This window comes from Tauraco erythrolophus, chromosome 8, assembly GCF_009769465.1.
Source record: "Tauraco erythrolophus isolate bTauEry1 chromosome 8, bTauEry1.pri, whole genome shotgun sequence".
In the NCBI taxonomy this organism is placed as follows: Eukaryota; Metazoa; Chordata; class Aves; order Musophagiformes; family Musophagidae; genus Tauraco; species Tauraco erythrolophus.
Genome location: NC_141472.1, coordinates 42417593 through 42430183, shown reverse-complemented (window position 1 = coordinate 42430183; position 12591 = coordinate 42417593). Strand labels below are relative to the sequence as shown.

General features: G+C 39.5%; 1 protein-coding gene across 10 annotated transcripts in view; it reads right to left on the bottom strand.

Moving 5' to 3' along the window:
- The window catches only part of MBD5 (methyl-CpG binding domain protein 5), a 70520-nt gene that overhangs the window by 39797 nt on the left and 18132 nt on the right, over nt 1-12591 (bottom strand). For 6 of the 10 annotated variants that reach the window (XM_086615805.1, XM_086615814.1, XM_086615813.1 and 3 more), the window contains 3 exons: nt 5985-6666; nt 1482-1584; nt 864-1044 (listed from right to left, as the gene is read on the bottom strand). In XM_086615805.1, coding sequence (XP_086471931.1) covers nt 864-1044; nt 1482-1584; nt 5985-6097 — 397 coding nt within the window. In that variant the 5' untranslated portion in view covers nt 6098-6666. Of the gene's footprint in view, nt 1-863; nt 1045-1481; nt 1585-5984; nt 6667-9330; nt 9361-12591 lie in introns of those variants that run through there. The other 4 variants (XM_086615807.1, XM_086615808.1, XM_086615809.1 and 1 more) reach the window with 4 other exon arrangements.

Genomic DNA, 12591 nt, shown 5'->3' with positions numbered 1-12591 from the left:
GAGGTTTTGCAGTTCACTAAGAGCCCCTGCCTATTGCAGCCTGAGTGTCGCTAGCCAGAAGAGCGGCGCAGGATGGTGCTGAGCATCAATGGCATTTGCACTTCCCTCTCTGAGTCACACTGATCTGCACCATACTGCCATCTGGTACTGCTCACAGGCATCTTCCATCAGCTACTACATCTAGGTCTTCTTTCTCAATAATTTACAGCTAATAGCTTTTTTTACTAGTCTCCAGGTGAATAACCTTACAGTTAACAGGATTTGTTGCTATACCTTTTCTTCACTCCAGGTCTCAACAATCCCCCTGTTTTTCAATGTGTTTTGATCTTCTCTTGTTTTGATACTACCTGTCAGCTTCATCCATCAACAACCTACCTCATTTTTTGTTGATATGGCACATTAAAATACTAATCCAGGTTGGTCCCCAAAAATAATCCTTGAGAAATTACAGTGAAGATATGCTTTTGCTGTATATTTTGCCTTGTGATACAACTTCCTGTTTAGCCAAGTCCTTAGCCACATTCTAATCCCTTTATAATCACTTTATTCTGCTTCTCTAATTTCCCACGTGACAGAATATCAGACATTTTACTACAGTTCCAAAAGATGAGAGCTAACGTATTTTCTTTGTCTAGAACAATCTGGTGTCTTTTCCAAGAAAATAATGCTCTTAGTCTGGGATGACCTGCTTTTTAGACTCATTTTCTATCTACCTACATCTCTCTAATTACTACATCCATTTTCCCCTTGAATCTGTTTACTATTGTAATCATAGATACATAAGACTTTTGGGGGTGTTTTTGTATAGTCATGATATATACATAAAATTAGATAATTAAATGATTCTGCATGATTTTACTCACTTGTTCCACCACCAGGACTAGTTAGAACTAGTGAAGGATGTGGTGCTTCCATGCTTTTATGAAGTGTAGCCACAGCAATAATTTTCCTTTTATGTATGCATAGTTTGGTGACATCTTCGTCCGCTTTAACATCTTCAGCAGTTCTCTGCTTCACAGCAGCTCCAGGATCAAAATTAAAGACCTGAGAGTAAAAATACCAATGTTTAAAATAATGATTATAGGCAGCAAAGTCACTAAACATACCTAAACCAGAAATTTTACATAAAACTAAGTTTGCTTCTGTTTCTTAGAGCTATCTGGCTGCTCCTACATTGCTCAAGAGATGAAATAGAAGTCAGCGTCTCGTTCCGATTCTCGCGTTAGCACGATGCTGCTGATGGTAGGTTTCCAATTTAACAGGAAAATGTTAAACCACCATAAAACCCCAGTCAGATCTCTTCCATGAGGGGAGGCAGAGGAAAGATTCATTTTGTATTTTATGGTAAATCTTTGGGTGTATACAACTTATCTCATTTTATATATATGATCTGAACCGAGATTAAGTCACAGCATAGCACATCAGCTGGCATAACTGATAAGGATTATAGCACAGAGATTAAAAATGATGCTTTTCTTTACCTTGGGAAGAACAAGAGGACATTCTAGGCCACACTTGCATGTTCCATCAGTCAGCAAGTAAGTCTTCACCTGCTCCAAGCAGGATAATAAAGACCCACTGGGACTGTAAAGGAACAGAAATGATGAATACAAGCTATTTGATAGGTCATGACTTCTACTTACCATTCTAACAACTCACATAGAGAGTGTTCAAAACAACACAGTTAATATTTCATGTTTTTTTTTCATAGTACTTCTTGCTTTTATGCAAGAACTGAGATGATACTTATCAAAAACAGTCCCCAAAAACCATCACCATTTTACAGGAAGATTTTGCTGTAGAGAAATGAACATAGCAAGCGCAGAGAAAAGAAAGTAACTGAGATTACTGGTATTTACTATTCACATTACAGTCCTTCTTGAAAGCCTTAAGCACTGCCTAACAACACTAAGATGATTTTTCTCCCTCCTCTCTCCTGTAAAGTGTAACACACAGGCAGAGTGCAGTCCCCACGGACCTCCTCCCCCTCCATCACATCACTGCAGTTCCATGCAGGCATGACAGTCATCTGTACTGTTTAGAGCTGGGACCTAATTTAAAAAGAAAAAGCACAAAAGTGTGTTTCAAGAAGTAAGAGAAAATCCATGCAGAAAAGGGGGAACAGTAACAAAACTCTCGTGGCTGGGTCTCTCAGTTGCATAAGCAGTTCGGTTTCATTCAGCTAAAATTTCAACCCTCTCACTGAAAGTGAGAAATATTACACCAAGAAGCCAGTCCAGTGAGTTTCTGATAAACTGCATTCGAATTCCTCTAACTCCCACCAGAAAATCATTATCTCCATATCCAAAAATAGGACACTGGAAATTCTGTTACGGCAAAATCACTAATTCATAAGATGAAAAAAGTTCTCATGTCACAAGCCTCTACCTTCCAGCTTGCTCTTTATTACTTAGCCATCTGAACTGTTTATCAGGGAAAGAATATTTATGAGGACTGGGTAGAACACTGGTTCTTAACAGGAGCTGTAAACAGCCCTTATTTTAACAAAAACAACTTCACTAGAATAGTTTGGAACACGAAAACAGCCAAGAGTCAAAATTCCAAACCATGATGAGCTTCCGTCCTTAAAACTCAATGTATAAACACCTCATTCTGGACAAGAACTAAGTCACCTATAAAGCAACATCTGCGAGCGATATTTAAAGTTACACTGATGATTTAAATAAGTAATTTATTTGCCAGACTTGCCCTGAAATAGTTACTTTAGAGAGAACTGCCTGGGTTGAATATGTGTAACAGTGATGGTTCTGAGGGTAAGCAAGGCAAAAGAGCAACCTAAAAACAATGGTCCAGGTATGAAGTGATTGGATAGGTCAGAGAGTCAAACCTTCCCTGTCTTAAATTGAAATCCTTGGGGAGTTTAATTTCAGCCATGGAGGGGTTAAGCCACGATGCTACCATTATCACATTTTAACTTTGAGAGCATCCCTCGTTCTCTACTTTGGCTCTTTACCTTCAGCACCGGCCGATCGCTTTGGATTTTCTCATCTTGTCCTGACCGCACACAGGAGTGACTGCTCACCCCAACCAAGGTCCACTCTTGAAGATGTAATAGCTTCCCATGGGAGAAACTCAGATTGGCATTTGTTCTACGCCATCCCATCTACGTGTAAAATCTCCACGGATATTTTCTGTGATGCTTAAAAAGCTTGTGTTAAATGGTATCCCTGGCAATATGCTCTGGAGTCAGGATGCTATTTCACTTGCATTGGTAAAAAGGGCCTACTGAGCAGCAAGAGCAAAGCTATACCATCAGAGTTCTTTTTTTTTCCTATTTTTGGAATAAAGCAATTTGAAATAACCTTCCTTGGCGTGCAGTTTGCCTGGGAAATCTGGGCACACACCTCCGGTTCAGGTGCGAGGAGAGACGGGAGCCTGCCAACAACAGACCCAGAGGGCACTTCGGCACCGACGATCAGTGGGTGTAAGGCAAGTCTGGGTACCCATTATTATTAAGGAGCTTTTCTCAGTTTATTCCACTGATGACTATTCATAAACAGTAAGATGAAGAAAAGATTTAGGTCCTACTTGAAGGCAGCAGCACTGTTCTACTATGAGCAGCACTGAGAATCAACTCAGTTCTTTTACCAGGTAATAAAAACTAGTTAATTAATGGATTTAATCCAAAGCAACTGTTGACAGTTGACAGAAAAGTGTGCTTGCTTTATAAGGAAGCACAAATAGAATGAGTCCTTATTCAGCTGAGATCATCTATTCTAGTTAAATCATGTCAGATCTTAATATATCCACTAATTTTCCCTTGGATAGCTTTTGAGTCAATATTGTTTGACCTTTCATCCTCAATAAATGCTGTGCGTATTTTCAGGGTGGTTGCTCCTTCAGAAGGGCAGTGCAGCACCAGAGCAGGTTATCCAGAGAGACTGGGGAAACTCAATCCTTGACAATGCTGCCGGCAAAACCAAGGGCTGACCTGACCGAGTGCTGCTGATGCTCCACATCAAGCAGGAGGTTGGACTCTCTGACTTCCATTCTTTGCAACCAACACGTCCTACACTGTGCCTTTCGCCAAATAAGAATGTAAGAGCCATGGAGACCATACCAAGTGTATTGTCTAGCCTACCCTTTCATCAGAATGGCTTAAAGAAGGCAATCAGAAAATTAACCACTGGATTAAAGAGAAAAAAAAGCACATGGGCAAAACTTGGGAAGAGGGCAGAAATAATACAAGCCTCCTCAAGCTGAAAAAGGCAACTGGTAAACTTGATTAATAGGGTCAAATAGAATAAAAACAGTGTTTTGCATAAGGCAATTGAGAACAGAAATATTAAGAAAGTTCTCCTGAACGAAGAGAACATATAAAGAAGACAGAAAAGTGAGTAACTGTCCCAATTATACCGCTGTTTACTAGTTTATAAACATGTAAGGCACATGCTTTAAGAAGCACAAGCTTCATGGCTCGCTTCTTATAGCTGTAGAAAATGAAGTTCAAAAGCAGGTAGGATCATCAGGTATATAAAAATACCAAAGCACTGTACGTCCTGATGCCTGGATATAGAGATGATAGGGGAAAAAAAAAACCAAAAACCAACCATCAGCCCACAACTTTTTCTTCCTCATTGATTTTTAACTAAGGCAGAGGCCCAGTAAATTATAGCTGTAATGAGAAATACAAGGGGAAGGCAATTTATCTTTGACATGCGTATCACTGACATGGATTTTGTTTGATTCTGCTAATTGAGAATATAAACAAGGAATCCTGGAATGCATTTGATCTTTTATGGTAGTTTAGTGTAAAATTGGAGCATGCTTTGACTCATTAAAGAATTTTGTATCGGTAATACATAAAATGTTGTGAAGAAGTGGTTATTTTAATCACAGAATAGTGGAATAAGATTAAGCAAAGAACTGACGCATAAGCATTTAGACTTCTGTGATGCAAACCTGATGCACCCCTATTTTGTTAAAGCTAACTTTGATCTTTTTTCCAATAACATTTAATTTGCAGCCTGTTTGTCTGAACACATTCATTTAATAGTAATTTCAAAGCATTTCTTCGTGACTGTTCCAGGGTGAAGCAAAAAAATCCAATAAGCTGACAAAATAAACAAATAAAATACCTAAAACTTTGGATTTAGGCTTATGTTCCTGTTTTTTTCTACATGAGAAATGTGGGGAATCCATGGAAGCAAATCTTGCTGGAGAACGTCAGTGATACTGAAACACAGAACCTTCACAGGGCATATAAAACCTGGTATTTTCTGCAGCTACTAAGCACACTGATTAAATTCCTTTTGAAAAGAGAGCAAGTGAACCACAAAAATACAACAGATCTGGAACATAAACCCAGAAAAGACTTAGGGAAGACGTACAGAACGTCAGGATGAAGTTGCACGGGACTGCATGAACTGAGCTGAAGGCTGGTTGCTGACAAAAGGAAGTCCCACTCTACCTTACCTGCCCTGAATGGTTTGCACGCCCGATCACTGCCCTGAATTCGACCAGCAAAGGCTCTTAACAAAGAGCCAGTGCTGGTGCCAGGAAAAGGCAATGCCTACGCATCTGGGAGGAGGCAGAAGACGGCAGAGATTTCTCATCATCTCAGATGTGGCATATAACTAAACCTCTGGTTATTTTCACCGTACAACGTTTGAATAATAAAGATATTAAGTAAGGTTAAATCTGCTACTGCTCAGCTCTAAAATCCATATGACAATAATAAGTAATAAAGAACTATTCATGCCTAAAGCAAAACGTATGGTAAGGATTATCAAATTTTCAAGACCAAGTAATATTAGATTTGAGAGTATGTTCAGGGCATGCAAATGGCACAACTGACAGAAGTGGTCTCCACTAATACCGGCAGAAAAAACGATCTCGCGCTTCTAAAAGAACAAGCCCTTGAAGTTTCTGAGCATAAAAGATCAGCTGGGCCAGTAATTTACCACATGGTCTGGCAAAACTACACGGAAAATAAAACGAGTAACCACCTCACGTAACCTTACCTGATATAGAGCACTCCACTTTGGTCCACCCGTCGCTGCCAACCAACGGGAACTTGCACTGCTGGTGGCCCTCCATCCGCGTCCCCTCCGTCACACTCCTTTCCACCATTCATTTTTCTGTTTCTGTTTATGAGTCTTCAAAGATATCAACAGTAAGATGATATCCTTTTACTACATGTCATCATGGCCTCCCAAGGGCGGCCATTCAGTACACCTGTCCCCAAATTGTACAAAGTGCATTGGGAGGCTCCAGCTCAGTTTGAAACCAAGTCCTTAAAAGTGGCCATTTTTGTTAATGAGTCAGTTTCCCATTATAATCCGCATTAAATATGCAATGTTTAACTCCTTATATATTCATAAGGATGAACTATATAGATAAAAATTAGTGCTTCCAACTTGGGAAAATCATAATTCACCAATCCTTTGTTACCTGTCAGAAAGGAGAATGGGGAAAAAGAGAATTTCTAGTTCAACAGCATGGCTCCAAGCTTGATGACTGTCTAAGATAACTTGTATTTTGTGAAAGCTTGTCTCATTTTTATAAATATGAGTCAGATCTAATACCTCCAGGTATTATACCCTTTATATGCCACATTCTTTTTGTTTTCTTTTTATCTTCCGTTCATTATCCAAGTTGTCTTCTTGAGTTTCTTTCATGACTCCCTGGCTCCAATAAAACAGCCTGAAAAATATAGATACAGAAAATGCATGAGCCATTCTCCGAAGTCTTTCAGCTCAGTTCAGTAACTCGTGAAGATGTACACAGCTGCATCCATTTAAAGAGCTTAGAATCAAAGTTCTAAATGTCAATAGAACCATCAAAATAAGACTCAGGGTAAATCTAATCCTGCTAGCATATTCTACTCATACGTGGATGCAATGGAGCTACGTCTTAAAAGCTAAGAGAGTGCAACTGTTATTAAATAGTTAATGTACAGTTTGGGTGAATCAAGGGATGTATCTCTTAGCTGAATAGTTTCCCATATGCTTCTATTCAGAATTATCAACAGATGACTAGCTCAATTAATACCCTTTAAAAATTGTTTATAAAACTGAATGAATTTAATGTGAAGGAAGCTGCTTCTAGGGTTGATAATAACCATAAAAATAGAAAAACCCTGCATTTAGACTAAATTAAAATAATCATTTCTTACAAGAAAATTGTATAACAAAAAGGGAAAAGTTTGTATCAATGCACTGATCTCGGAATACCTATGAAACAATGTGAATATCATAAGTAATAATTTCCCCCATATGATTATACTATATGAGCAAATCTTCACGAAAGGAGTTCAGAATAATTGTGTTATTCTCCCAAAATAGTTTTTCAAGCTGACCAGATGAGACTTAACTTCTGAGATTGGACATTTTATTAAGGCGAGACGAATACAGAATTTGCAATTAAAATAGTAAATATTTCAGAAAAAACAGCCACCCTAGAACTCAAATGTAAGATGGTACTGATGACTTGCAGCAACGATGCTAACAGGTTTTATCTGGAATCGCATGTCAATCCTGCTCTATTCCTAACATTAATGTTATGCTAACGTTTTAAATCATAGTAAATGTTACTACAGACTTGATTTTAGTAAGTAAAAGTTTTTTGAGATAGAAATGGAATGTAAAGACTTAGGATCCTACAACATTTCTGCAACAACAGTACCACCAACATGTTACATCTATGTGTAACAGTATTACAGCGCCTTCCTTCGAGACCACTAAAGGACGACTACAGAGGCATAAATATAGTCCTCGAAAATATTCCCTTAAGTACACTTATGCAGTACATTCTCTTTAGATGCGCTACTTAAAAATGTAAAGTTCAAAATGCTTCAGAAAGAAAAAAAAAAAAAAAACCAGCCATGGTATTTACAGGAAGGATTGGACTAGAAAGAAGCCAGATGGACGGATCCCCTTGACTAAGGTGCTGAAATCTAAAGAATAGAGTGCGATTTTCTGCGGGACAAAGACTTCTAGAATAGCCTGGCACTGTTTTGCAAGGATCTGTTTCAACTCCTCTATACTCTGGAGCACTCCAACAGGATGTAATCCTTGGCCGGCCAAAACTGGGGAGGGGATGAGGAAACTATGACGGGATCCTGCTCGCTGACAGTGAGAGGTGACCAACCCCAGCCAGCGAAGGTTAGAGCGAATGTCACATGAAACACCCTGATTTTCTCACATGAAAACAATCCACTCTGCAATCTGTAAATCTGGTACGCAGAAATAGGATTTTGAGAGCTCTTGGCAACAGTTCAAGACTGTATCGGACTTTCAGTTTAGGAGTTTTGGTGTTTGATTGGTTTTATCCTGATTAAGAAGGTAGCAGATGATGCTTCTCCAAAAGTGGCAGAATTTACCTTCAAGTTACAGCATGACTGCTGAATGGTGCATTGGCATTTTTATTACAGGTCTCCTGTAAGGCTAAAACAGGTAAATAATTCCCCTATTATTTTTAATGAGAATTAACTTCCTGTAATACAGTAAAATCAGAATCAGAAAATACATATCTTAAATACTGGAAGCACACAGTGGCACAGGAGGTTGCTCATCTCTTAGTCCAGTCTTGCAGTGGCTCATGTTGCTACTTAGGGCAAACATACTGGATCCAGTACAAGAAAACTACTGGTTTTGCACAAGCAGTAAGAGACACTTTGAAGTAACCTTATGTTTCATAGAATCGTAGAATTGTTTAGGCTTAGAAGAAATTTTTAAGATCAAATCGAACTGTTCACCCAGCACTGCCAAGTGCACCACTATAACCATGTCCCTGAGCACCATATCTACATGTCTTTTAAATATCTCCAGGGATGGTGACTCCACCACTTCCCCGGGCAGCCTGTTCCAATGCTTGACAACTCTTTCGGCGAATGAATTTTTCCTAATATCCAATTGAAACCTCCCCTAGTACAACTTGAGGCTATTTCCTCTTGTCCTATCACTTGTTACTTGGGAGAAGAGACTGACACCCACCTCCCTACAACCTCCTTCTTGGCCACCTGGGCACACTGTTGGCTCATATTCATTGGCTGTTGACCAACACCCTCAGGTCCTTTTCCTTTTCAGCTTTCCAGCCACTCTTCCCCAAGCCTGTAGTGTTGCCCGGGGTTGGTGTGACCCGCGTGCAGGACCTGGCACTCAGCCTTGTTGAACCTCACACAATTGGCCTCGACCCATTGATCTGGCCTGTCCAGATCCCTTTGTACAGCCCTCATCCAGACCATTGATAAAGACATTAAACAGAACTGACCCCAGTATCAAGCCCTGGGGAATGCCACCATTTCTACTGGTTCTGCAATGCTCTGCCACAGTGAACGTCCCACTCTCTCACCACTAGAGTATTTACCATCACATCAGACAAACCATTTTTCTGTACTGCACGTGGCTTGAAATAGTACTAAAAGAAGAAAAGGAATTCACCTAACTGCTTCGTCTATGGAAAAGATCTAAATATATTTACTCAGTACAGTGAATTGCAATAAAATGGCCGCTTCAATCATATACCTTCGGTCAAAGTTTATTGTTTGTTTGACTTTTTCTTGAGAAGTCCTACAGACTAAAGAACTGCGAACGAACACGAGGACTCGAGCGATGTGAAAAATAAAAATGAATCAGGGCACAGGCCTGATGATCCATTTTCCACTCTTCCCCAGGTACAAAAATACTTGAAACACCACGTGCGCTCGAAGTAGAAAACAGTGAACAATGCTGTTCACATCGTCAAAGTTTGACCTTTTATCTTGTAATTTACTGTGCTTATACGCAAGGGGGGGGCTGTGAGGACACACTGATGTGCCTCTGTGCCATGAATTACGGAAAAGAGGGCTAAGGCTCCCTGGAAGCTTCTTAGAACACGGCTAATGAGTGTGTAACTAGCCATGTAGAAGAACGCAGCTAATCAGTGTGTAACTAGCCATGTTTTATGTGCTTATAAGAAAACACTTAATAGAAGTAAGATTTTTTCACTAAACCTCAGCATGGTTCTGTGCAGATTTCCACAAACTGCAGGCAGTATCACATCGGGCACATGTTGTAACCATCGTGTATTCCTATTAGGCACGATTGGCAAAAGCAAGAGGCTGACATTGATGTTCTGGTACAGAAATCCTTCGCTAAACCACACGTGCAGAGCTGCTATGTGCTATTTTATTTAACTGCGTAACGCTGTAGAAAAGTTAAGCACAGTACGGGTCTCTCAAAGACGAGTTAATCCTCTTAAATCTGATTCACCAAAGGACGCCCTTTGCGTTTTCCCAACAAGTGGTCATCAGTCAAAAAAAGAAAATGGAGCCAAGGAGGACAGCAGTGGAAAAAAAAGAGGATGAGAGTCACTTAAACCAGGCTGGGTCTGGCTCTTTTTCACCCTACGCACGGTGTAGGCTGGTTTTGTAACACATTTTATACAACGAGGCAGCCTAGACGAGAGGCTGCCAGTTTAAAGGGACAACTGGAGGGGATGGTGGCACTGCTCTATGAGGTTTGGCAAACTGTTCTGTCACTGAAAAAAGACATTTAAATCCCAGTAGGGATCAGCCTGATCGCGAACGCTCTGACATACAGAGCATCCCTTTGACTACTCAAACCTCTACATTTCTTACCAATCCAGAATGTTCCAACTCGATTGAGGAAAAATCCCGTCTCTTTTGATGTACCGTTTTCCCCTTCTCCATCAAAGTATTCTATCCGAAGTATTTTGGATTGAGACAGAAAGTATTTGGATTTTGGATAAAATCCAAAGTATTTTGGACACTGGATTGTATCCAAAGGCCTGATTTTCATCAACCCATGTAATAAATACCCCTTCTCCGTAATCTCATAACAACTCCAGACAACTCGTGTTATCTCACCACCAGTAACACAACTTTCCACATCTAAATCAATTACTTCTTTTTTCTGTGCGCCAAGACATGCTGTTTAGATTTGTTTTGCAGTCCAGTTTCATTACAATACGCTTCAAAATATTTCATTGGAGAACTACGCAAAACTACACCAAATTGTTTCCCCCTTTAGCCCCCTCGAACCCCTCCCCCCATGGAAAATGTCTCCTTAATTTTCATATGCTGAAAGTATGTTTTCAATTTTTAATGCAACTGTCTCACTTTTTGGAATGGTGCATTTTAGGAAGCCTCTTTGCACGCTCAGTTGTTAATGTTTCCTTTAACAATTTTTTTTAATGAAGTGGTAAAAAAAGAAAACTTTGTACCAGAAAACATGGTGCAAAGTAAAATGAAATTTAAATTAGATACTAACAGTCTGGATTCGGATCTATCACATATGATACGAATATCAATACAACATTTCTTTTATTACGAAGTGGACAAAGCCAGTTAAGACAAATTTTGACAGTCTAATATTGCAAAGATGCTCTATTAACTTTTTCCTTACATGTGATTTTAGGTATGTCTAACCAATTCCATGTATCACAAAGGCTACTTGGAGGTCTACAATCAATGCCTCTCTGATGCAGAAAACCTAGTGCTGACTTATGGAATGACCAGATTTGGGGTATAAATTTTGCAAACACTTACACCTTACATGAAACACTGTTCGTAGACACAAATTGCAATCTCACTTCCCAGGCTTTCCTCTCGATCACAGAAAACCTACAAAATACATTCAGAAATAGAAACGCCCTCAAATCACGGTCTTGGGGCTTTAGAACTAACAGGAAGTTTTAGCTTCTTAAAAAGCATTATTTCCAAACCACGCACTGCTAAAATGAGTTTTTATTTAGTTATCGCTTGCGCATTATCAATCTGCTTAAGTCTATCAAAGCAATTTGTTAGGATTCTCCTGTATCATCCTATTAGATACAAACGTCGCATCACTTTTTGGGAATGCTCTCCATGTTGAAAAGAAGCATTCTCTTGACTAATTCGATTGGTATTGAACACTTTATGAAGCCCTATTTTTAGGCAAGTGCTTCAATGAACAAATGTGCCTAAAGTATAAAGGAAACCTTTATATTTTAATACATTTAAAGTAGAAAGGAAACCTTTATACTTTAAATTCCTGCAATCTTATCTCATTGTCTGGGTATCCAGGACTATAACACAGCTGTATATATGATCTACTCTGGCCCCTGGATTGAGAAAGACATCTTCATCTTACTCATAAATACAGAGTGTTAAGAATACGTTGCAACAACCAGAAAATTGATCTGCACCGAACGACTTAATTAAAGTGATACATTTTAAATTGCCTTAGTGCCGAGTCAGTTTATATCAGTCCAGCTACCTTTGGTATTAAATTATTTTGCACTGTGTCAAGGACAGGTTTATTTTGTACTATAACATTGCTTATGCAGTCCTAATTTATACTACTTTTGACGGTGTAGAACTTTTTAGGATCGGAAGACCCCAACTTAACCACTCTATAAAATGATAGCTACTTGGATGAGTTCACTCATAAATAGCAAAAAAATGTCAAGAGTCCAGGCCACTGGACCTGTCTCTAGATCTGCAGTCACCGACCTGTACCAGTAGCCCACTGGACAAGCCAGCCCTGTGTACCTTCATGTGGATGGACAGAACCCAGCAGTATTTGGTCTCCTGTGCTGCCAGGCTAGATGACCAAAGCCGTCACTAGGCTACCAGGTAGGAATCTA